General features: G+C 42.7%; 2 protein-coding genes across 7 annotated transcripts; one reads left to right on the forward strand and one right to left on the reverse strand.

Moving 5' to 3' along the window:
• Positions 1 to 1,792: 1,792 nt before the first annotated feature.
• FAM114A2 (family with sequence similarity 114 member A2) lies at positions 1,793 to 12,108 on the reverse strand. Of its 5 annotated transcripts, none has more exons than XM_062609958.1 (15): positions 11,971 to 12,079; positions 10,878 to 11,032; positions 10,530 to 10,741; positions 10,218 to 10,317; positions 9,657 to 9,752; positions 9,245 to 9,357; positions 8,152 to 8,286; positions 7,840 to 7,998; positions 7,081 to 7,219; positions 6,021 to 6,100; positions 5,193 to 5,321; positions 4,848 to 4,987; positions 3,998 to 4,070; positions 3,352 to 3,405; positions 1,793 to 2,629 (listed from the first exon to the last, which is right to left on the reverse strand). In XM_062609958.1, the coding sequence occupies exons 3-15, from the start codon at positions 10,737 to 10,739 to the stop codon at positions 2,531 to 2,533; spliced, it is 1,527 nt and encodes a 508-aa protein (XP_062465942.1). In that variant the 5' UTR covers positions 10,740 to 10,741; positions 10,878 to 11,032; positions 11,971 to 12,079; the 3' UTR covers positions 1,793 to 2,530. The 5 variants fall into 5 exon arrangements, with proteins under 5 accessions (XP_062465942.1, XP_062465943.1, XP_062465941.1 ...); XM_062609959.1 differs by having other exon boundaries at positions 11,967 to 12,021; XM_062609957.1 differs by lacking the exon at positions 10,878 to 11,032 and having other exon boundaries at positions 7,096 to 7,219; positions 11,967 to 12,108.
• Positions 11,956 to 22,937, forward strand: MFAP3 (microfibril associated protein 3). Of its 2 annotated transcripts, XM_062609962.1 has the most exons (4): positions 11,956 to 12,114; positions 16,280 to 16,741; positions 18,090 to 18,722; positions 22,540 to 22,937. In XM_062609962.1, exons 2-4 carry the CDS (start codon positions 16,462 to 16,464, stop codon positions 22,560 to 22,562), a joined length of 936 nt encoding a protein of 311 aa, XP_062465946.1. In that variant the 5' UTR covers positions 11,956 to 12,114; positions 16,280 to 16,461; the 3' UTR covers positions 22,563 to 22,937. The 2 variants fall into 2 exon arrangements, with proteins under 2 accessions (XP_062465946.1, XP_062465945.1); XM_062609961.1 differs by lacking the exon at positions 22,540 to 22,937 and having other exon boundaries at positions 11,957 to 12,114; positions 18,090 to 22,137.
• The last annotated feature ends 1,941 nt before the right edge of the window (positions 22,938 to 24,878 follow it).

Here is a 24,878-nt window from a genome sequence, read left to right on the forward strand (position 1 = left end):
CCGCCTGTGTCAGAGGTTTTGCTGCTACCGAACGTGTGTGCTTTAATAATGAAAGGGAGTCCCTGGGAAGCTGGTTGGAAAAGGGCTGGGAGCACATCCCCAAGCCCATCGGGAGGACCAAGCCTTTCTTATGTTTTAAACCTCTCCACAGCAGCTGCCAGGAAGCAGCTTTTACAGCTACAAATAACAGAATCTCTCCCAAGGAAAGAAACTAATTGTGGAAAGCTTTTTTCTCTTATCCCCCTCGAGTCCCTGCCAGCATCTTAGCTAACTCTTCTCTATTCTCAGCCACCTCTTACCTCTCCAAACACTACCACAAGTGCTCAAATTACTGCCAGCTCTCATTAGGTTCATGCACAAGGCAAGGCCAGCAGTAAGACCTCCAGACAGTTGGATGCTGAATTCTGATGAACCCTTTGGGTAGGAAGATTTCAGCAACTGTGGATCTGTTTTAGTTGGCTGTCTATTGCAGTCCTCGCACTGGCACACCAGTGAAGCTGGTGCACATTTGATTACTGGCTGCTGTAACAAAATCCAGGTGGGCAAAGAAAGAATTACTGTCTGCATATTCAAAACAAATCACCTCATTTCCTTTAATTATTAAACTCCACTAAAGCACTGCAGGTCAGTAGAATGTATCTGCAAGAAAAGCAGCTGCTGTGCCATATCTTTATTTTTTTCTCCTCTGCCATTTCTGTACATTTTGGCTTTTTAGCAGGAGCAAAGGTACCATTTTGCACTGGTGCAGGAACTGGGAGCTCGGCTGTAGGAGCCCTCACTGCCCAGCCTTGGTTCAGAGTTCTTTTTGCTTTGGGAAAGCTAGAGAAAAGCCATGAGAAAATCCACGAGAAAAGCCTCAGCTGTCCCAGCTTTGCCCCACAAACCACAGCCAGGGCTAGAATCAAAAACCCCACCGTTCTTGCTTCTCATTGTGTTCATGCCCACTGCTACCTCAATAGCTTTTCACTGAAATGGTTGTCAAAAGAAATCCTTCTTTTAATAATGCTATCAAGCAAACCAAGAAAAAAAATACAGAATTCATGGTAGCACAGGGTTTTTTTATACCAGACATTCTCCTTTCAAGTTTAGTTGCCTTTAAGATGCAAAAAAACACAGCTCTCCCTTTAGAGATCTAATCGGTCTACCCATGACTAAGGCAAGGCTTTCCCCATATATATATATATATATATATATATATATAAAAATCAGAGGAGCATTATCCAAAAGGTATTCTAATAATAAGAACACCTCTCTACTGCACAAATAGAGGAATGTTAAGCCTTCAGTACAGCTGAAACGTGCAAGACCTGCTAAAACCCAGAGGATTTTCCAAACAGGATTTGAGCATCATTGTCACCAATGAGCCGGTACAGAGGCAGGTGTGACATTCGGTCACCTCTGGTTAGCTATTCTGGACTTCTTGAAGTTCCATTTTAGCTGTGCATTTCTGCTCTTGTGATTCCAACAGAGGCTGTTCCCTCCCAATGGGCAGGCTCAAAAGATAGACATTGCAGAAAGGAACAAAGCAGGGAAATTTCAGAGCACAAAGAAACAGACATTGTACATGAAGCTTCTGAGACAAATCAGGACTCCTGCTAACAGAACCAAATTGCTTCCTCTCCCCCTACTTTAATATACCTTCCAAGAAGAAGGAGCATTGCATTATAGTGTTTTTTTACACAGAAAGTGGAGACAAGCAGTATCTGAGTTGTCTGTGGCTGACATGTGAAGCTGCACTGAGGAAGTGGAATCCTCCTAAATTCTCTCATTAAATTGCCCAAACACAAGTCAATCTCTTTTAGCCAGTTCTCATTTATTGCTATAAAGCAAAGTACCCCCATTCTTAGGGCCAGATCAGCATTTTCGCAGCTCATGCTGAAGCAAGCACTCTGCAAGAGAACAGCACCCTAGTGAGAGTCCCAATCCCACATCCCTGAGTCATTAACAGACATCTTCAGGCAACCAGGGCTTCTCTTCAGCAGCAACAGCTTGATAAGGAATCCTCTCTTTCCAGCTCTATTCTTTCCAGTCTAGGAACTGCAAGGTTCATAAATATTTGCCTTTTCTTGCACTTCCTATCCAATATTCAGTTCGACACCAATGCAGAGCTATCAGGAGCCTAATTATGTCTCTCTGACTTAAAAATCACACCATGAGTTTAGCTAACTCTTTAACTGCCCAGCTGCTACTCTTTTCTCCAGCACTGGCAGAAGCTCTCTGGACTGTGAAGACAAAGGGCTTGTTAACAGATACAGCAGAGGGATTTCAGTGAGAAGATATAGTCAGTCCATGGAAACAGAGAAGCAGTCTGCACTTAAGTCTGTCACACTGCCCACCAACCTGGACTATGCTAATCACATCTCTCAGTGCTGTAGAAGCTGTCATTGCCAGACTGCATTTAATCACGGTTCTTACAGCAGCAGCGATCAGAGTTAATCTTTTTCCCTTTAATAAGAGCCATTACATCACTCTCCAGCATGGAAACTACGAAGTGGGAAGGTCAAAAAGTTCTTAATTAGAAGGGTTTTTATTACTGTGATAGTTCCGTTCTAGCCTCAATAACAGAGATCTGAAGTACAGGCAGCAAGAGCTGGAAGGCATCTTGGATATATGAAGCACTGTTTGAAGCCTGTGAAAACAAAAATTAAAATACACACATGAATAATTACGCTACCAATCAGCTTTCCTGACCACACACTCATTTCAAACAACATTGAATAACGCACGTAACAGAAGCCTCGTGCTTGTTGGATTTTTAAGGCTTCATTTTAGAAATCAATTTAACATTAAGTTTTTGAGGAGTTTTATGCCACTAGGCAAAAAATCAACTGGCTTCAAAACTGCCAAACAAGATCAAGTGCAATCCAAATGTAGGACACTGTTTTCAAGAATAGATGAGAAGAATCCATTTCAAAGTGAGGCATAAGAATGCTGTGGCAGGAAGGAATAACACACCAACAGGAAACACCCATTTCCTACCACACCTCTGAAATTTACAAGCTCTGAGAACCAGTTTAACAGATAGGAAGTGTGGGACTCTTGCATGTTTATTTATGAGCTTGTCTAAGGTTTGACTTTGGACACCTCAATTCTGGAAAACCAGACTGCTGGATGTAGTATGTTTTTTCTGACTCATCATAACTGTCAGCTGAGACCATACAGGCTCACTTTTCACTATGTAACTCATCTCTTGTGCAAATCTACAGACATTTATTAGAACGTTCAAGTGATTAGATAAGGAAGCAGAATCTTGGACCATGAGGCTTGGCACACATAAGGATACCAAAGTGGAAAAAACAGCATATCTATTTTTTAAGTATTACTCAACGTTTTAACTTTAGCATAACTGACCTCCAAAAACACTCCAGTGATTAAGGGATTAAGCACATCTGCTTTCTCTTTGACCTGCAGAGATCAGACATACATTATCCTGATTGGAAATTTGATCACATTTCTTCAAGCAAGATAAAGCTAAATCCTTGGTAGGCTTAAAATCACCATTGCTCCCCTGACTCTAGGAAAGCTAAGTTGCAAGCTGCAGAGGACCTGCCTTGTAGCATGCAAATAAGAACAAAGCAACCCACATATGCCCAACGTAAGCCGTATATGAATATGCACATTATGTGTTTAAATGTACTGTGGACAGCTGGAGAATTGAGAGATAATGATACTATCTTCAATAACACTTGAGTGTTTTGGAAAAGCCACACTAGGATCACAAACCTCATTTACTTTTGTCTCCTTAGTACCATCAGCTCCCACTCCCCCTCTGCACTCACCCCCACACCAGTCTGAATGCAGCAGAAGGCATTCAAAAGCTCAGCATACATTCAGATGCCACAATCTGGGAAACACTGACCTAAAAGATCAGTTTACAAGGCAAAAAAAAAAATGCATATATAAATGTGCCAACACAAAAAGCACTTTGTGGTGAAGATCTCAAGGCTGTAATCAACTAGCCACATCTCATTCCTAAGAACTATGGTGTAACTCTTACCCCTGCAGTCGTTAAGCATGTAGTAAACTCTTTAGAGAAAGTTGACAGTTCTTTACACAGCATAATTGTCATTCTGTGAAAGAAGAGTGGGAAAACAATGTAATAAATGCAGTCTACAAGAATAACTTTTAGCATTCCTCTAACACATAAATACCTTGTTTCCATGCATACTAAACCAAAACTGCAATTAAACCAAAACTGATATAGAGCATATAAACAGTGTACAAAGCTCCAGAAGTTCCCTGAATAAATTAGGAAGGGGGAAGATGTAAAAACAAACAATTAAAGCTGAATGTCTGAAACAGCAATCTAACTAATTTCAAGAAGGAATGGTACTAACTCCCTTTTTCCTTTTACTGACAAGTGTTACTTTCTGAAAGTACTGCATATTTCATGTGCTTGCCAAGTATCTCCTGACATAAGAGAAAAACCTCGTGTTATGCGTTATTGGAAAGACCAATGTACTAATTTAGCTGCAGTACTTTTACAATATTGCATACCTAACATACTAAAAGATTAGCAAAGAGGTAATTAAGAATCACTTTTATACAACTGCTTTGTCTTATTCTATATGTCTACCCACTAACTAGCACAAGCTTAGGGCAAACATTCTACTTGGCTAAACAAAAGCTTTCAAGTAGGGTTTCCTTTTTCTTATCAAGAAATATCTTTAAGCTGAAAGAAGAGGCAGCTGAATACTGCTGGAAGATAGTGATGCCACCCACTGCAACTTTAAACATACATGCAGAACTCAAAAGCCCTACATCCCATGATTTGCAAAGCATCATTAAACAGTTTAATCAGTATGTCAGTAATTATAAGCTACACATTTAGTAAGAGATGAACTTACTGTGAAAGGGACTTGGCTCTGTCTGTGGCCGTCACCTCTTGTTTCTGACCATGTAGAAACAAAGCTGCAGTTTTGTGGAACATTTCAATGGAGCATGCTGTCAGTTCGGCCAGACTTCTTATGGCAAATGCATGAATATCCTGCAAGAGTTAAGAGGATTCCCCAGACCACACATAAACTAGCAGCTTTTATTATTTCAGACAAGTGAATCACACAACATGCTGTCACTACACTGCACTTTCAGACCTCAGGATCTGCACAAAGACTCCAGGAAACACAGCTGTAACTCAGCAGCCAGGTAAACACTCTATGGTCAGACATTCTCTTCCTTCATCACTCAGTTACCTCTACTGATTTTCTAGCATCGTGGTCACCATCTCTGGATTCTACTTCTCGATTCTCTTCACTCTCTTTTTCTTCTTTAGGAAGACTACTGTTGAATTGTGCTATCCATTCATGAGCAGATGTCCTCACCTGTATGAAGATGTGCCATAGTATTTAATGACTGGAATGAAGCCCCTCTGCTCGCCACAAAACATGGAGTACTGAATCTCTACGGAGGAAGAAAACAGCCATAACTCCTGAGCTAGTGAGAACAACCAGAGCAAATGATCCTAGTGGCTTCAGGTCAACTGGCTGCACTGATGTAGTTGAGGGCAGTCATTTCTCCAGCACTGGGTGTTAGTTTACCAGAAAAACCACAACTTAAAAGAGGTGCTTTAAAAACCTGTCTGCAGCATACTGCTGCCACTTGGTGGACCTGAAGGGTAGTAAAATGAAGGCAAGAAAAGTGATACTTCCTCATACCAAGTTCTGAACATAGCAAAATCAGCTGCTCTGTACCAAGAGGAGGGCTTCAGCGCATGACTGTAGGTCGATTTCACTGTGGTGGCTGAAGGCTTAGCGCTCACAGTTATCTTTGCCACCACTTGTAACTGCACAGTGAAAGGGAAAGACACACTAGTATCTACTGATTCAGAACCAGAAACATTACAGAACATGATTTTGCCCCATAAGGTCAAAGGAAATGGCCCATCTCTTTCACCTACCATTGTCAAAGGATCTAAAACAAGGCTTGTTTTCATGCATTTGATATTTTCACAAACAAAACAGGAAGAGACACAGTTCTTGTAAGAAATCTCTCCAGCTTTTAGAAGATAGGAAATAACTCACTGTGATCAGTTTGGCCGGGCTTGAGGAGATGTGCAACTCTGAAAACAACTCTGTTACTTCTTTTGTGAACTCCTCATCTCCTAGAGAACAGGAAAAGTTAGAGAATCCATGCAAAGGACACAGACAGGAATAAGCAGCACTTCAATGCAGAACTAGTTCTGCCCAAATCTATCAACTATCTCCTCTATTTTTGTTCAAATCATCACCTCAGGCAACATGTATTGAGGCTGGTCTTTTTAAATACAATTTATAAGGTAAGTTCTGAAACAGCGGAGACACCAGTGCCAGGAGGTTAACTTCTGCTTTCTTAATTCCAGTTTGGTAACTCAGGTAATTCCACTTTTATTTTTTTACAGGCAGCATTTTATAATGCAGTAACTTGCACATCACCTTGGAGAGCCTGAAATATCACTTAAAGCCTATGGTTCTCCAATTATACATGGCAGGGCAGATGTTAACAGTGGGGGGAAGGCTGTGAGATGCATCATGTGCAAATATAAAAGATACATTAAATGTTAAATGATAGCAAGTGCAGGTGTGTAAGCCCTCCCTGATGAGCCATTTAGGCAAAAGCAATGCGAGAAATTTACATTTAAATCTGCATAATCCTCAAGAATCAGATGGCTCTTGTGCATGGAGGCACCTCTTGAGTCTTCTGGTCTGTGTGGCTAACTCTCTTTTAACACATAAATCAAAAGGCTTTTTGCTTTCCCACAGGTTGGACATCTCTGTTCACAGTTTTTTCCTCATGGTCAGGGAAACCCAGCATCTCTTTGAATTTGTACCTTGGCTCAAGGTCAGTTGTATGAACTGCCCAGGAGTTAAAACAACTTTAATCCTCCTCTGGCAAGAAATCATTCCTGCTACAGAATTAATTCACAGCAGCTTTCCAGAGATGAAGGATATTGCTACCTGTCATGCTCCTGGCCACAGCTGGCTTTAGGATTAAGCATCCAGCTAAAGAATACCTTAACTTTGGCAACCTGCCCATTGCTAGTGATCAAGGCTGGTTGGCTCTACACTGAGAATTTCATTGAGAACCAGCTTGCTCTTCCAGAACCTGGGGCTCTTTTACCCTTCTTTTCTTCCTCCTCTTCTTCAAAGAATTCAGGTAAAGAAAATGCTTCTTTCACTTGTTCCATTTCCTCCTTCAGTGTGTCCAACTCTTCTCCAGAGAGAGCACTTAGAACCGATTTCACCTGCACAGCCAAAGAGAGAATCATAAATCCAACAAGAAAAAGACAGACAATGGAAGATGCAACACTGGTTTACACTACACATAAAAACATCAGGCTGAATGTTAATAAGAAAGTAGTACTTTCCTACAAGGAAGAGAAAAGAGAAAAAGACAAAAAGACCTATTTGTGAAGACACATTAAATAATAATGGATTCTTCAGCAGTTATTCAATTTTTCATTTAAAAAATGAATGACTTGAAATCGCATGTTGGTCTGCCCTCCTTCCTGCCCCAAGACAGAGTGGGCAATCTCTGCTGTGCTTCCAACACTCTCCTTTTCTCCAGACCAAGGCAGCAAACAAGTGACTATGAGGAAAGAGTAATTTGTGAAATGTTGTTGAAGACATGCAAGAACTGAGGGTAGCTGGGTAAAGAAAACGGCTTTAGGGGCTGAGGACAGGACATAACGCTCCCAAGGTAAACACCAGATCATAATGCAGGGGTCAGAGCGAAGTTGTGTAATCCATCACTTTATAGCAAGTTCTGAGCACTCGATTTTGCATGTATATCCATATATTTCTGGCCTTTTTTTCCCTGCTCAGCTGACTTCAAAATAGAAGGCAAATTGCTCAAGGCCATTACCTTTGATTCACTCTCTCTGGAAAGCATCTCTAAGGCCTCCAGATGAGAAAGACCCTGAAACTCATCAAACAGTAACCCATAATGGGCTTTCTTCTCCGTAGCCATGGCAACCTCAGTAGCTGTCTGCTGCTCTTCTTTCTCCTTTGCTTCTCGTAAGACCTGAAAAATAAAAGCAGAGTACTCAGGTCAGTGCCAGAAGATACAGAGCAGGGTTGGAGAAGGGGTTTGTTTCAATAGTAAAAAAGGTTGCATAGTGATGGGACTGTAAAAGAAGGGAGAAACCAATGAGCTGCTGATATGGAACTGCCATACCTGAGATAGCGTGGAGTTTCTGTTCATTAGGCCCTTTGTTTTTTTGAATCCAGGATCTCCCTCAGCTATTACATCCATTGTCTTTTTCCCAATGAATTCCAAGGCATCCAGACCTCCACTAATAACGCTTTTTCCCTAGAAATCAGATTTGGATATAGGCAGCACAAAAAATTCATAGAAAACTATACAACTGAAGGAAACGAACTGGAGGATTTATATCAGCAGTATCATGCTGGACACTCACATAAAATCCAAACTGATCCTTGTCACCCTAAAATTCAACCCTAATTGCCACAAAGAAAGCAGCAGGACATGGAAAGAGCCACAACACACTATCATCCTACAGTTTAATAGAGTACTCAGACAGCTGCAGCAATCTAATGGGAAATACACTTTTCTTTTGTGAATAAGCTGGTTCTTAAGCACACTGAAGTATTTAGTTCTCATCCTTCCAATCAGAAAACACTAGACCTGTGGGTTTTGGTTGTTAACTCTTGTTCAAGCCTTAAAAGCAAAAGAAAGCTTTCTGTCTGCAGCTCTTTCAGATTCATGGGCAAATTGACAAGACAACAGATCACAAAAGCACAGTTTCTAAGGGTAATGTGTTCCTTTGAAGTGTATTTCTCATGGTCACAGAAGCAAACTGATTTCCAAGCAATTTGGGCTAGTTTCACAGGAGTTTTGAAGAAGAGAATGGATTTCATCTCTAGACAGTTCTGTGGAAATCAGTGGAAATATTCCAGGAATGAGTCTGACCCTGCATTTTACCTGAATACTCTAAAGGAAGCGAGCAGAGATAACAGGGTACAGAGGTGACAAGCACAGGAATGCACACACCACACTGTCCACTGTTAGGTTTTTTGTGTTATGAGTCAACATTTAATCCTATCAAAATTCAGCACAACTTACACATTAAATACCAGTTAGAAGCAAGGCAAAGGATAAAGTTTGTCTGAAGACTGGAACAGTTTCTCACCATTCATCCCACAAAAAAAATAAGAAGTAAAACCATTCTCTTATGATGTTTCAGATGAAAGGCAAAAACCCCAATGCTCTCTTACACCCATTTTCCCTGTGTTCCCAACTCACTCACTGTGCTTTGGACAGCAGTAGAGATGGTTGATAATACTTCAAGAGCTCCGGCAATAGGAAAGGAACTGCCATCCCCAACTGCATCTGTGCTGCTAGCACCAGGATTTTCGTTTCCTGCATTAGAAGGCAGAAAATTAAATTCCTTGCTCTCCCCAAAAGATCCTGTCAGCTGCAGAATGGAGAAAATAATCAAACACCAAGCGTCAGCCAGAAGCAGAGCCAGAATTGGCATTATTTTCCTACCTTCTTTTCAGAGCTAACAGAAGTATGAGAGTATTATTTTAGCACTGAGATATCTACCTCGGCATGCAAGGTGAAGAGGAAGGTGATGTTATTTTGGGGCTGATTACGTTACGAGAAGTCATAGAATCATAGAAGCGTTTCAGTGTTGTTCTTATCAAGTAAAAACTGACCTCTTGTAGCATCTCTAGTTTCTGAAGAGATTTCACTTGGACTGGGGATCCCAAGGGTTGTTTCTGCTTTTTCTATGACATTTGAAATACCTTGACCTAGAGAAGACAACAGTATTACTTTAACCATACAACAGAAATCAAATCAGAAACAGGATCAGGGCTGCATATTGGGTTTTATTATTCTGTATTCCTCCTGTTTAAGACAGTTCACCCAGCACTAAAACCTACTGCCACCCAGCTTGCTTACCAATGTAATGAACTCAGGTTTCACCTCAGCTTTTAAATCAAGTTGCAAATACTGGCTGAAGAGCAGTTTAAAATACCAGCTGAAAATGATGCAAACACCTTAAAAGTTTGAAAGTAATTTTGGCTATGCATAAGTTCTTTACTCTCATTGTACCTATTGCTACAAGTTTTCTCCATTACTTAACAATTCCCTTGATATTTTTCCAATAACTGCTGCTATGACAGAAATCCCCTTCTCTAGAAAAAAGCTCAAAAGCATTAGCTGAGACATGAAGAATGGTTAAAATATATATCAAATACCAGAAAGAGCCTTACCTACAGTAGCTACAGTAGCAGATGCAGTTGACAGAAGAGATTTCCCCCAGCTTCCCCAGTAACCCCATCCTGTCTGAACTGCAGCTGAAGAATCAGAGGCCTTTAATAAAGAAGAGGAGAGTGATGTAGGTATTATGGTGAGCAGAGGAACACAAGCAGTCTGTGATGTGTCACTTTTGTGCAGCTTTTTCCTTTCAGATAAACACCAATGTGAATTTTCAGAAGAGGAGCGAGCCTTATGCTCAGCATTCTTCTGTACTCAAAGCCATGAAACGTGAAGTCACGCTATTCAGAGCTAGCACAGGAACATACCTTGAGGGTTTCAGCTGCAGGCTTCTCTGTGGCAGCAGGCTGACTTGTGGGTTTGGGTTCAGGTCTTTTCCGAGTCATAGGCGGAGGCTCGATCTCTTGCTCTTTCTCTTCATTGCTCTCAGCGCTGCCAAGGCCCTCTGCTTTCTGTTCATTTCCATCTTCATTAGAGGTTTCTTCTTTCAGATCTTCAACACTATCTTTCTCAGACATGACTACGAACACCCATAGAAAGCAGAGCAGATAAAACAATCACTCCCTTGTACACATTGACATTGGCTCAAAAGCATCACATTTGTGTTTTAAAGAAACACAACTAAGACAGAAAGCCCTCCATGCTACCACACGTACCTGCATGAACAGATTACATTTGTAAGCAAATGTGTACACCAAGTTACATCTGACTGGAAAGAAACATCCCACTTGGAAGTTTAAAGTCCCACAGAACCACTCTGCTTTATCTAAGTGACACACCCTCTCCACAGGACAGAAACAGGTTGTTAACTCTGAAAAGCAAATGAAAGGTACAAGAGGTCCTCAGATAATTCAATACATGACTTGCTTCATGAAAAACAGTGAAAACAAACGGCTTGGGAAGGCTGCTTTTAAGGGGGCTCCATTAAAATGGGGATAGCTGTCAGAAAGCCAGACAAGGAGAGAGGCAGCAACTGTTTTGCTCCTGTATTTGGGGCTGAGGGTGTTCGCCAGGGTGTTAACACCACCCAGCACCTGAAACATGCTCAGCCGGCACTGACACTGCACACAGGGGATGACGGTGGCCCATGAACAGCGCTGCCACGTCGCAGCCTGCTCACGGGGGCAGAGATTTCTCTCTGCTCTCCTCCCGGCCCCGCTGGCAGCACCACACCAGCTCCAGGGCAGTAACCTGAGGGCAACAACAGCAGGCAGGGACAGGCAGGGTCACACTGGGCACCCCACAGATGCCAGCATCACTGCCGGCATGAAGCTGCGTCCCCTCGGAGCTGGCCACGGATGCAATCAGGGCAGCTACCCCCATTCACGGGTTCTGTTGGCTTGAAGTGAACGAAGAGGACAGCTCGGGGTGACTCGGGGACCCCCATCCCATTTCCACATGTCTCCCCATAGTAGTCAGTGGGGCACCGCACCCTGCAGCTCCCCCGGCACCCCCTGAGCTACCCAGCCCTCGGGGCCTGCCTCCCTCCCCTTCTCCCCAGGATCCCACATCCCCCACATGGCGCTGCCTAGTTCACAACGGACCCCTCGTTCCCTACCCCCCCTGGCATGGTACTCCTGCCCCATAAGGGCCCCCCAGCTGCCCACAAACCTCTCTACCGGTACCGACTACTCCACAGAGGACCCTTGTGTGCCCCGAGCCCTCCTCACTTTCGGGACTCCACAGTCCCACAGAGGGCCCCTTCGAGCCCTTTGTACCCGCGGCCCCGGTTCCACCCTCCTCACCCACCGGGCCGGGACAGCTCCGCGCTCCCCCGCCGGGCGGACCGTAACCATCGAGCCGAGGCGCAGAGCGGCACCCCGCGGAAGTGCGGCCTAGCCCGGAAGGGTGCGCGGGGAAGCACATCCGGGCGGTGGGACGGCGGTGGCGGAGGTGAGCGGCGGGTGGGAGCCGGGGCCAGGCCGTGCTGCTCCCGGTGAGGACTCGGGGGAAGCTCAGCCCCACCTCGCTGCTGAGGGACAGCCTGGGTCCGGCCTCGCTGTTTTGGCTGCCGGAGGGGGGTGGTGCCTTTGGGGTGGCATGAGGCCGGCGGGGTCCCTCGGCTGCAGGGTGGATGTGTGGCGTGTTCCCCGCAGGCTGGAGCAGCCCGGCTTGAGCGGGGTTTGACCCGAGCGAGAGCAGGGTCGCTGGGGACAGGGTGATGGTTCTGTGGGGCTCTGTACCTGATGGTGTTTAGCTGACCGCGGACAGGAACCGTGTTTTCGTGTGCAGCGGGTCCCGTGCCCTTCGGGAGCTGCCCGTGGCCTGTGTCAGGCAGACAAAGACTGTGTGCGTGGCAAAAGCCACTCAGCAGCGAGGTCTGCTCTGGTCTCTTGGAGGTTTACTCCCAAAACTGTTTGGTTTTGGGCTGCCGATGCAGCCGCTTACCCCAGGAGCCTTCACTATTGCTGGCAGAAGGTGAACTCTCCATGCAGCCTCTGCTACACTGGGAACACCAGTATAATGGCTTTGGCCAGGCCATGCATCTGTTTCCATTAACTTCCCAGGAGTTAATGACTTAAGGGCTCTGCCAGATGCAGCTCCCTGACTTGAAAGAGCGTCAGAGGGTGGTCACAGTCACACTGCAAGTAGGAAGGTGCACTCAGAGCAGAGTGGTCCATTTCCATCTATTTAGTGTGTGTTATTACCAGTTGGGAATGCCAAAATACGTTTGTTTCCACGCTGTGAGACAGAAGTGGCAGTCGGTTAGAGCAGTCGGTGGTCTGTCAGGTGTGTCTGGGTTTATTGCTTCATTTTTCTCCAGGTATGGAGTGATGTTATTAGCAGTGAATGTAAAGCCATATAACTGGCAACCCCTTGGGCCCCAGTTTTGCAGGGTCTTATAAATGTGTGTGATTTTAAGTACTATCAGTACTTCCATTGACCTCAGTGGGACTACTTATAGTGCTCTGAGTTAAACACAAATATGCTTTTTCAGGATAAGAGCCAAAGATGATTCACACAAGCATATGCATCATGGAGTTTTATCTTTGAACTGCTATTTGTTGTTACAACCTACGGTTTAATAAAGGTTAAGTATGTGCAGCTCAACTTCAGGTTCAGTTGTAAAAATCCAATTTCTATTCTGCACATTTCATCTTGCTTGGGCTTAATGCTTTCTGGAAGAATTGCAATGTACATGCTTTATCCTTTTTGGATCCTTTATCAGCTCCAGCAGCTGTTTAGCATAAGTGTGATGGTTGAAGAATATGGATTTCACAAACCAGCACTGGGCAGTGAGAGATCATTGTCTGCTTAGCAGTAATGGCTTTTCCAAAGCAAAACACGACAAACAATTTCTAATAAATCAGACCTCGAAGAGTTTAATAGTAAAACTCAATGACCCATCACCAATGTTTTACCCATTGTGCAAGCTCAGTGTGAATATATTGGAGAGCATATGCAATTACTGAAGATAATTGTCTTATGAGAGAAAATGTTGATGAGTATTTCTTGTATTAAATAATTGACTGAGGTTCCTGATGTCATTTTAGGAGTGTCACAGACTCTTGGAACTCTTAACAATTTAAATTTAATAATCTAAAATTACAGTAGTGCAGGCAAAGTACAGGAGGTCCTATACAGGACCTTATAGAGACAGGACCTAGGTTATTTTAGAATAAATCTAAAACATGATTAGTTGGGAAGTTATTGTTTTAGAGGACTGTAAGTTACATATTTGATTTGGTCCTGAAAATGAGGGTTTGTCTTCACTGCAGAGCTATCATCAGCTGTAACTGCCTCAAATGCTTACGGTCAGGTCCTGATGCATGCAAAAGCCATTAAGTGTGGTGGCATTTTTAACTGAAGGCAGCCGGGTTGTGGGGTGATGTGTGCTGATCTGTGATCACGAGCTGTGACAGGCTCAAATGGCAACTCCAGCACTTCAAATGTCAGTGGTCCACAAACTGCTAACAATCCTGCTTTAAGAAGGCTGCGCAAGGTAACCAATAAGCAGCTCAGTTGTTAGCAGCTTGCTGAAGGCTCTGAAGCACTCTTGAAAATAATAGGGATCTGAAAAAGGAAGGTTAAACCCACACCTTCGAACAGAAGAATAGTTACTGATCAGCAGCAACCTTAGTATTGTCTTGTGCCGTTGATGTGGCTGGGATGCTCTTCTCCAGAGGCAGCAGGGCTCAGCCACACTTTCCCTAATGTGTAACTGGTGGAAAACAGGAACTAAAGAGGTCTTGGGAACGTTTTTAACCATTTAGCTATGGGAAAGTAGCTTCTTCAGAACAATGGTATAATTCAGCTCTCAGCATTGGTCTCAAATGAACGGACAAGAGGCATGATAGAAAACAGAGTGGGGCCAATTAAAAAAAGGGCAGATGGAGAGATTGCTGTTTACAGGGAAACAACCAGAGAGCCTGTTTTCCAGTTTCTCTTGCAGGATTCAGTGGGTGAGTTGGTTAGTCAAGCTTGAAGGAGAGTTGGACACAGCTGTCTTATTTGCCTTCTTTGTCAAACTGGTTTTGGCAACAGCCACAGTAGAAGTGGGTCAGTTAATATGTTTCTCATCGGATGTTGTCTGGAGTCCGGTTTGACCTTCCACAAATTAACAGAAAAGTATTCCTAGTCTAGGTAATGTGCAGCAAATTTTCTCATGCTTGAATCTGCTTAATTTTTCTCTGCTGAAAAGACAGTTAGTACAAATCACCTGTGTTTATTTGTATTTCATATTTTTTCATAAGTGACAGGGTTTCTGTCTGCTTTAGGCAGTGTTAACTGGCGATTCTGGAAGGACGGAAGCGTATGCATTATTTATTAAGAAAGTGTATTCCTTTGTATTGTGATATTTATGAAATTCAAGTCTCCTGGCATTTGTTATTGGTAGAAGAAAAGATGATATATCTGAAATCACACAGTCAATGGGATGAAGTGAGGTATTCTTTAGGATAATATTTTGGCTTTGTAAATTGGGGGGGGTTGGAGGCTCTGGGGCAGTCTGGATGGAATCATAGCTTCAGGGAATGTGTATTAGCTTAGAAATTTTTTTGAATCAGGCTTCCAGGAAAACTGATGACAGATTTTCTCTTACTGGTGTCATCTCACTTTGTTATCAGTTGGTTTTATTCTGGCTTTTAAAAGAGAAAACTCCTTGTGTGCGAAGAACATTAAGGCTGTATCCTGATTCCCTGAAATACCTTTTGTGCACATTAATTTGAAGAGTGCAAATTCTGTCCTTAGAAAAAGCCATTTTTCAAATTGCTCAGAAATATGGGCCAGCGTTTGGGTAGAGAAGATGAGAAACAAGGTCTGACCCATGAGATGTGGCAGCATAAATCAGAAGGTTTTCAACAGGGGCTTATTGTAAAACATACAAGAAAAAAGGAGGCAGAATAAGAAAATACAGCAGCAGCAGCAAGAGGCATTGCAAAAAAGGAAGTATGTTTAGACATCAGTGTCCTGATACTCAGCAAGAGACTTCCTCTCTGTGGCTGTAGATAACTGCCACAGGAACTTTCCCAACACAACAAATTAGAAGCATTTTATGTATCATTTAGATATCTAACACTGATTGTTCCTCTAAAATCAAGTAAGTAGATGTGTAAATGCTAAAAAACATAAGTGTGTGTGTTTTGTTCTTTTCCTAGGGGCTAAATGAAAGACTATCATTAGAAAACCAGTTGTTAAAAGCAATTCTGGGGGAGAAAGGCAGAAATTATATCCTCTTTCTTCTTTATCTTCCTCTATTAAGAAAGCACTTTTTCTCTGTTAACACATGCAGAATCCACTTTCTGACCATAAAAATAGTTCTGCATTTTGAGTAGTCTGAACAATTTGCTCTTTTTTAGAAGTCTTTTTTCCCTTAATGATTATTGTTCCTGAGGTTATTTATTTGGACAGGAAGATGAACATCCAGAGGACCCAAGGTTATGCTAATGCCTTCTTACCCTTGTTTCATTACTGTGTTCTGAGCAAAGCTCTGGTTTGGAACCTGTTGTCTGACAGTTTGTATTATGCTAATTGAAATCTGTTTGCTGGAAATGAAATTAGAATACACCATAAGCTTGCTGTCATTAATAAAGTTAATTCTTTTTCTCTTTTGTTCCAGTTGAATTTCCAATTTCCACTTCTGATATTGATGGTCTTGAAAGTGCATTTGGATCCCAGACATTTTCTGTCGCAGAACAAATCAAGAGCCTCCTCTCCTGTCTCATAGCAGTACAGACAGCTTAATATCATATGACCTCATTTCTTCAAATTAAATGAAAGAAGAATTTTCTCTGGCTTCCCATGAAGCTCAGTTATTGCCTGTTAATTTTGACTGTTAGTGCTGATCTTTCAGTTGGATTTACACTGGAAAATGTAGCTTTTAACTGGACAGTTGCTTTTGGGTCTTTCAATGCATCCCTTCATACGGTGCCTCAAGCTTTAGTAAGTTCTCCAGCACACCATGATATCATAGCCAAAGAGGGGACCAGTATTTTAATTGAATGTAAACTGAACATCAGCCAGTATGAATATATCCTTTGGTACAACTCCAGAGGACACCTGCTTGAACAGGAAGATGAAGGTGAGCTTTCCTGCTGCTTTCTATCCTTCAGTATTACATTTTTATACAAAGTATCTGAAAACCTCTGGGACTTTATTATCATTTTGTCTTCCTATCCTCCCATTTTTACAGTTGGGAGATAGGGAGAGAGCAAAACAAAGCCTTTTGCCCTCTGGCATGTGGCATGTGAATTATAGCTGAGTTCTTCTGTCCTAGCCCATCCATCCTGCTACAGTGTTACAGAGATGAAATGAGTCTGCATCCTACCAGATTCTAACTGATGTTCTATTTATTATTGCTCTGGTTTATATTATATTTTTCCAAACACATGAATTAAACACAATTCTCCTCAGTTCTTGCCCTTTCCCAGCTGGCAGTCGGGGCTTTAGTTTTGTTACAGGATTTTTTAAAGCATGGGGTAACTTACTACATTTATTTTCTGGTTTATGCACCAGTGTGACTGTGGAAACGAACACAATTTGTAATGGCCACCGATGATATATATATGCTATTTAACCTCTTTGTACAGAGGGAGAATGTATTTTCCTAGCATTGGCTCTTAGAGGTCTGTCCCTGTAGTTTTTAATTTTCACAAAATAATGTCTTTAAGAGACGCATGTGGTTTCTCTATTAGTATTAATGAAGGTCGTCAAGCTAATTGATAGGATCTTCTCGGAGGCCATCTTTCTGCCTTAAGTACTCAGTAACCTCTTTGTAGTTATAATGCCATCTGGAGATTAGTTCAAAGTAGAGTAATTAGAAGAATGAGTTATGAAAACAGTTTTTCCCCCTACGTTATAAACGCATAAGAAACACCACAGAAAGCTAACCTCTTATTGATTTCTTTTTGCGTGGGTTTTGTGTATCAGCACTGCATGCTCAGCAGAAAACTGCATCTCAAGAAAATCCTGGGTTTTTTTGCCAACAGAGCCATTTACAGACTCACATCTTTTTCATGGGTCACTTCTGGCTCTGAAAATATGGAAAATTAGACTTTATAGAGACAGTCTTTCAAAACAGTGTTACACAGTCAATGAGAAGCACTAGTGAAGAATGAGGTTCATTGTCACAAAGAGCTAGCTGTCCAAAAGCACTCAAGAAAGTGCAGATGAGAGGAAGAAGAAAAACCAGAGTAGCAAGCATGAGGAATAATTTACCATTAAGCAGTAGGATTGGTAACTGGATTATGGCTCTCTGTATCACAGGCATGAAAAGGAAATTTCAGTCCTAGGTGTACTGTTTAAATTGTGCTGGAAATGGACTGCTTATTTCCAAGCTCTGTCTCCCATTGATGGAGCAGCCATCTTGTGTCTAGTTTACCCAGTGATTTTTGTTTCCTTAGCTCACTTTGTTCCCTTTGGCCCTCCAGGTGGCCGGTGGAAGATTGCTGAGAATTCCCTTAACATCACAAAGGTCAGCTTTGCTGACCGGGGCCGATACACCTGTGCAGGAGTTAATCGTAATGACACCGTGTACTACACAGTCACCCTGAGGGTAACCTTCACCTCAGGAGACATGAGTATCTACTACATGATTGTGTGCCTCGTTGCCTTTGCCATCACCCTCATCTTAAACATAACCCGGCTATGCATGATGAGCAGTCATCTCCGCAAAACAGAGAAGGCTATCAATGAGTTCTTCAGGACGGAAGGGGCTGAGAAGCTTCAGAAGGCTTTTGAGATAGCCAAGCGTATCCCTATCATTACATCTGCGAAAACACTAGAGTTGGCCAAAGTCACTCAGTTTAAGACCATGGAATTTGCTCGGTACATTGAAGAGCTTGCCAGAAGCATTCCTCTTCCACCTCTGATCCTTAACTGCAGGGCGTTCATGGAGGAGATCTTTGAGGCTGTGCGAGTTGACGATCCTGATGAAGTTGGTAAGGAGGAAAAACAGCCCCAAGCCTGCGGTACCCAAGCTGCCATATACCCCATCAACCCCGAGATGAAACGCAGCGATTCGCCAGCCGGGGATTCAGATGATGGGTCCATGAATGAGCCCGGTCAGGAGATAGCTGTTCAGGTGTCCATTCACCTGCAATCAGAAGTGCAGAGCATTGACACTGTTTCTCATGATAGCTGCCAATTTGCACCTTCTGAAGAGGGCACCTGCTGAGTCCAGTGATGAGCTGTTAAGAAGGCACAGGCCACCCTAGGATGCTACAAGAAAGGGTTCTGCAAACAAGCTGCCTCAGTCCCATATGCACAAGAGTTTTCCAAATTGCCGTGTGCCAGAACTGCTACTGAAATCTGTGTTTTCTATCAGTGTTGACTGAATGATTTCAAGTCTCTTAGAGAAAAGCCATTTGGAGTATTGTGCAGTGGCTTTTCTTTTTAAAGCGAGCTTGCTACACTCAAAATATTTACAAAACAGGAATTCTTTGTCCTTGGCTCCTTGGTAGCTTCTGGTACTGCTGATCCATATTAGAAGTGGCCAAGCTGAGTGGTGCAACTTGCAATAAAATCTTTTCCTTTGTGAACTCTTTCTTCCCTCACAAAGTGGAGCCCGAATTCCTTTGTGTCAGTGTTGTCCTTGATGCATTGAGTTGTGTGCTCCTTTTGAATTGCTTCTTGGTGTGTGTAGCCCATCAGAGCCATGGTGAGTTTGAACAAATCTGCTCTGTGTCGTGTGCTTCTATGTTGCTATCAAAGTGTACTGTACTTAGGAAAAGAATAGGACCAGGATCTGCTGCTGGATTCGAAGAATTGCTCTAGTTTCAAAGCAGCTTAGAGACCAACCAGGAGTTCTCAGTTTTCCATACATCTGCAGAAAACTTCAGCATGCTCTAGTGTGTGGAGAGCGAATTGTTACAAAGCTCATTGCTTAAACTCGGTGCTGATTGCCAAAGCGCCTTACCCTGGTTCTGTCTTACAGAATGAAGTAACAGCACTTCCAGCACGGTCTGACTTTTGACTTTGCTGATTTCATTTACCATAGAAAATCCAAAGTTTTCTATTCTGTTTGACATTGTTGTGAGAAAAGAATGCCAGTAATCGCATAGTGGCATCATGTAAAAATTAACTCATCTACAGATCAGGTGTCTCGTGCACTTCTTTCTGAACAACGTTAGACTAAAGGAGGTGACACTCACTTTGCTCTGGCTAGTACTTTCAGAAAGCAGTAGAAGAGGGAGTAGTTAGTGGAGGGGCTGGCTGAGCTGTTTGCCAGCCACTGATTACAGGAGTGGCTGGCAACATACCCTGTCTTATCACTGAAGGGAGAAGTGCAGGTGCTGACATCCGCACACACATAAGTACTTCACCAAGGATCTCCTGCATGGCTGTAGAAATCCAGCCTCCAGGAGTCAGAGTGCCGACAAGAATCTAGTTTCTTCTTTCACTCTTTGGTGCTGATTTTTTTTTTCTTTTCTCCTTAACATTTGTAAGCCATATCACTTAAATAGCATTTTGTATCCTGTTGAGATTTAGTAGATGTAAAGCTTGTAAGCACTCCACAAATTAATTTCTTACAACTACTGGAAGCATATTGCCATATAATTTTAACAACTTGGCAACAGGAGCACCATTTAATTCCCCACAACTCTTTTTCTTTCCTTATTGTTACAGAAATGTCAGTTGAACAAATGATTCTGGACGGCTGCTCAGGATTCTTAAGAGGATTTGATATTACATTTACATGAGTAGAGATGGAAAACAAGCAGGCAGAGTGGTAAAACCAGGGTGGGGCCATCTGTTGTAATGCATGCTCATAACAAAGGGTCTGAGCAAGTTATATTTATCAAATCATATTAGAGAAGGGGAAAGTAAAGCATCTGTTACCATTTTAAAGTACCTTCTGGGGAGAGCTCTGCAGTCAGCCACCAGTAAATGCACCCTAGTTGGCTTTGGCCTGTCAGGTAAGAGTGATGTTTTTCAGGAAGGAAGAAAATTGCTAGCCTGGGTTATAGCAGCATTCCCACCAGCTTGGTACCATTTCCAAGACTGTAGTAAACTTTTATCTGCTTCAAGGGAATAAAGCCTTCTGCAGAGAATTAGGGCAGTTACTGCCCTCAACAGTAACTTTTTCTTTGCTTCCATAGTTTGATGGCACCTTATGTCCAGGTGAAAAGTTTGCGTAGTTTTGTGTAACCTGTCTGGTTTCTTTTAAGTTCTTTTGAGGTGATCAGTGTTAAAGGATACTCTTGTGGATAAATGCCCAGTTCTCTTAGGAGCCTTGCTAAGATGCTTCTGGCTTCACTTTTGTACTACAACAGGCTCTGCAGGTTTGTTGCACTTGCATGAATGGAGATTTGTGGGTTTTACACCCTTTTGGATGTCCTGGTTGAAAGAGGTGAAGGCTTCAAGAGAGAATGATCTGCTTAAATCTCTTTTGTGCCACAGGCCATGAGGTTTGCACCTGCACCTGCCTTTTTTCCCCATGAGCAGTTCTCCTTGCTTTTGTGAAACTGTTGCATTGTATGCAGCAGGAGCATCTTGGACATTTTGCCCCTAACTACATATGCATGTAGAGATGCAGCTACAAAATCAAAGCTCCATTTAATCTCTTCTGGAGTAGCAGCTATGCAGTTGTGATTGACAGATGTCTCATCAGAAGTGGCAGCTTACAGGCAGCAGAATGACACTAGAGGTGTGTCAGATGGGTGTCAGGAGAGCAGTTGCTAAATGAATTCAATCTGTTCTTTGGTATTTACACTTTATGTACATAGCTCCGAGATTTTTCTGATCACAGCAACTGGTGTCTTCGTGTGTCCTATTGCCAGTGGAAAGGCAGGAATGAGGATGCATAAAGATCCTCATAAATGCAGTGTCATTGCTGGATAGCAAAGCAAAGAGTTTTCCCAAGTTACTGCAGTATTTTGTTTGCTAAATTAATTTCATTCCTGGGAAGGAGGCTGTTTGTAAGGATTTCAGTAAATCAGGAGTACTTATTAAATGTAGGAACTGATCCTACTCCCACTGAATTACATTAGAGCAGATTTGAAGTTCTGGTGTATTTTACAAATGATATTACAGGATTTTTATGCATCTGAAAGCAAGGACGATGGTGATGTTATGCAGTAAATGTAATTTCACGGCACTGATTTCCAAACAACATGTGAACTACTCTTGATCCTGAGTAGACTTAAATCTGTTTGATACATCTAATTGATCATTAACATTGAAAGATTAGGTAAACATCAGTGTTTCTTCCTTAACTTTCCATAGGATGAGGAGAATCTACACTGATTTCCTTGCTTTAAACTAAATTCTTTGACAATCACAAGGCTACTTTCTCTTTTGTTTGTGACTTACTTTAAATAATGTAAAATCTACTTGTTATCCAAGAGTACCTAAAACTAACTTTGTAGTGGTTATTTGTATTACCTGGATTGTAATGTACTGTTTAATGTAACCACATAGGATTTCATACTTTCATAAAACAAATCGGTAGATTTGCAAAATAAATTCAAAACAAAAGCTTTCTTTTGTTAGAGTTTTCTCGTTTATCTGTAAGTACCTGTCTGTCTGAGGTTAAATAGCAGCTGTATTCAGCTAAGCAGAAGTTGTTAGCCAGCCTGTCAAAGGTTTCTGGGATATTCAGTCATTTGCAATGACATAGAACCGCATAGAATCATAGAATAGTTTGGTTGGAAAGGACTTTAAGATCATCTTCCGGTCTGTCATTGTTTTATATCTCAAAGTCCTCAGCAGCATCTGTAATAATCGTTACCAGATGCATAAATGAATGGTTCCAGGCCTGAAATAGTTTCAGGAGGGCCTCTATATTCTTGAGTTTACTTTTGGAAACTAAGAAGGTGATTGTGAAGTGCAGTGACCTGCAGCCACAAACCTGTATTTTCTGTGCTTAAGTTTTCACAGGATTGTACTATTCTGTATTGTAATCACCTCTATTATTTTTAGTCCCCCTCAAAACACAGTTTATCTGGACACAGCTTACCTCCTAAAATGCAACACAACACTAATGTGGAGTATCTAAAGGGTTCAAGTGACCAAGTCTGCATTGTGTTTTTTCCAGTGAGTTGCTGAGATGGCATAAAGAAATTTCCACTCCTACGCCAAGATAAGTGTGTGTGCTGCTCTCACTGCATCCCCTGAGATGGAGGAGATGGAGCTCTGACTTAACCCTTGCTCTTTGCAAGTTTTGCAGCAGTTTATTAAATTACATGGAGAGGGAATAACATCCCTGGAGTTCTGTGATAAGCATACTGAGAGTGGGAGGGAGGAGGCCATCCCACCTCATTTTGGTGACCAGGCTTTCCCTTCGCAATCAGTTCAGTCTATTAAACTCTGCCAGAGGGTGATCCCAAGCCCCTAAGCAAGCCACTTGCCCACCACCACTGGTTTACACAGGGAAGCCGTGTCTCCCATGTGAGTGTGTAATGTTGCATGATAATGGATGTCTTCTGTATGGGCACGTCCTGCAGCTCTGGAGCACAGAGTAAAAGTGCCCCTAGTTAGTTTAAACTGCAACCCACCCCAAACACCAAAAACCCAGCTTGCTGAGAAACCCTCTAAATACAGTCAGCAAATACAAATGAGAACAGACTTCACCCACACTGTTTGTAAGGAGTACTCTCTGGTCACAGTCTCTGCACAAGGTAGATCCTAGAATGAAAGCCAAATCTTGGGGATTTTCCCGTGAGAATCAGCTGCTTAAAGGAAGAATTATTGGACCCACACTCCTCAGGCTAGGTCAGTGTTCAATCATCTGCTTTCTATCTGCATGTTATGAGATACGCATGAATGATAACGGTTCAGTTTCTTAAAGCTCCTGTAACCTGACTCGTCATGATCCTATCCACAGTGAATAAATTCATCTGCGTGAATTTAAAGCACGTTTCCATTTGGATAACAACAGTTCATTGAAAAGCAAGCTGCATTAAGGATGATTGTACTTTAAGGTGTGCTCCTTAAAAACTACAATTCTCCTTAACATTGCAGCACTCTCATCTGGTGAGCCAAGTCTCCAGCCAGAGACACACGATGGAGATGCCACCATTTCATTCAACTCAGTCAAGTTACAGCTCTATCAACTTCTGTCGATAAAGACCCAGCTGGGTCTCTGTCCGTGTTCCTTATTGTATAGCAGCCCATGCAGAGGTCTCCAAACACTGCCAACTTTTCTGCATGTGGAAAGGGGAATTACACCATCACTCAAAAAAAACACCCTGTTTTGCTAGATGTCCAAATATCACAAAAGCCCCCAAAGCTGGAAAGTTGAGCTTTATCCTTGGTAAGACAGTGCCTATTCTTCGGTCACGCCTGGCTGCCAATGATTGTAATAATACTGAGCAATTAAGCCTTTCATTTTTGTTAGGCTAATTAATTGTTTGCACAGTGTCCTGAATATGGAATCATTTTCCTTTGCAAGGAATAAAAGGATTAGACTGGCTTCATCCCAAGCTGCTCAGAATGTATTTTATTTATTTTATGGGAGAAAGATTTTCTTGCAAGCCCCAAACACAACCCATAGAGTGGACTGTTAATGGCTGCGCTGGGACGTTCTCATCAGCAGGGGTGCCCACAGACTGCACATATGTCCATCCATCTGCATCCACGCTCCATATGGTATCTGGGGTTTCTGCTGCTTGTCAATGAGTCCGTGATGAGGCTGGAGCCACCATCGTGTGTGTGCTGCTGGGATTGAATATCAGGCACTGGCAGGGTGATGAAGAGTTCCCTCAGGACATCAGCCGTCCCCATACAGCACCGAGGGCAGCACCACTCTAATGATGAGTGCTGGGTTGAGCACTCGAAGGGCAGAGCACTGCAGTGTGTAAATGTACTGGAGGCTGTCTCAAGAGGTTTGTACTCTGAGTAAATCAAAGGCAGATGAAGCCCGGGCCAGGATTTCATGAAGAAGGGCACCCAGTGGATGCAATATTGCAGAGGCTGTTGCTAGCTCTTTTTTATGTTTGTCCTGCTCTGTGCCTCTTTGTGCTACTGTTTTATTAAATACATATTTCATGTTAAATCATGCCAAGTGTAATGCAAGCTTGCAGAAAGTGGAAAGTGAGGGGATGTATTCAGCTGCCATTACACAAACTTCTAGCCAAGTAGTTGGAGATAGCGGGAGTTCCCCTTGCCTTAATCTTTCTTTGCCTCTGGCATAAGGCCTGTCACAGGCCATCTGGAAGAGCTGAAAGTGACGATTGTGGCCTGTGCTACTTTCTCTTCCTCTAAAGATCAGGACATGG

The sequence above is a fragment of the Pezoporus occidentalis genome, unplaced genomic scaffold, assembly GCF_034315485.1.
Source record: "Pezoporus occidentalis ecotype Australia unplaced genomic scaffold, CSIRO_AGI_Poc_V1 ctg142, whole genome shotgun sequence".
NCBI lineage: Eukaryota > Metazoa > Chordata > Aves > Psittaciformes > Psittacidae > Pezoporus > Pezoporus occidentalis.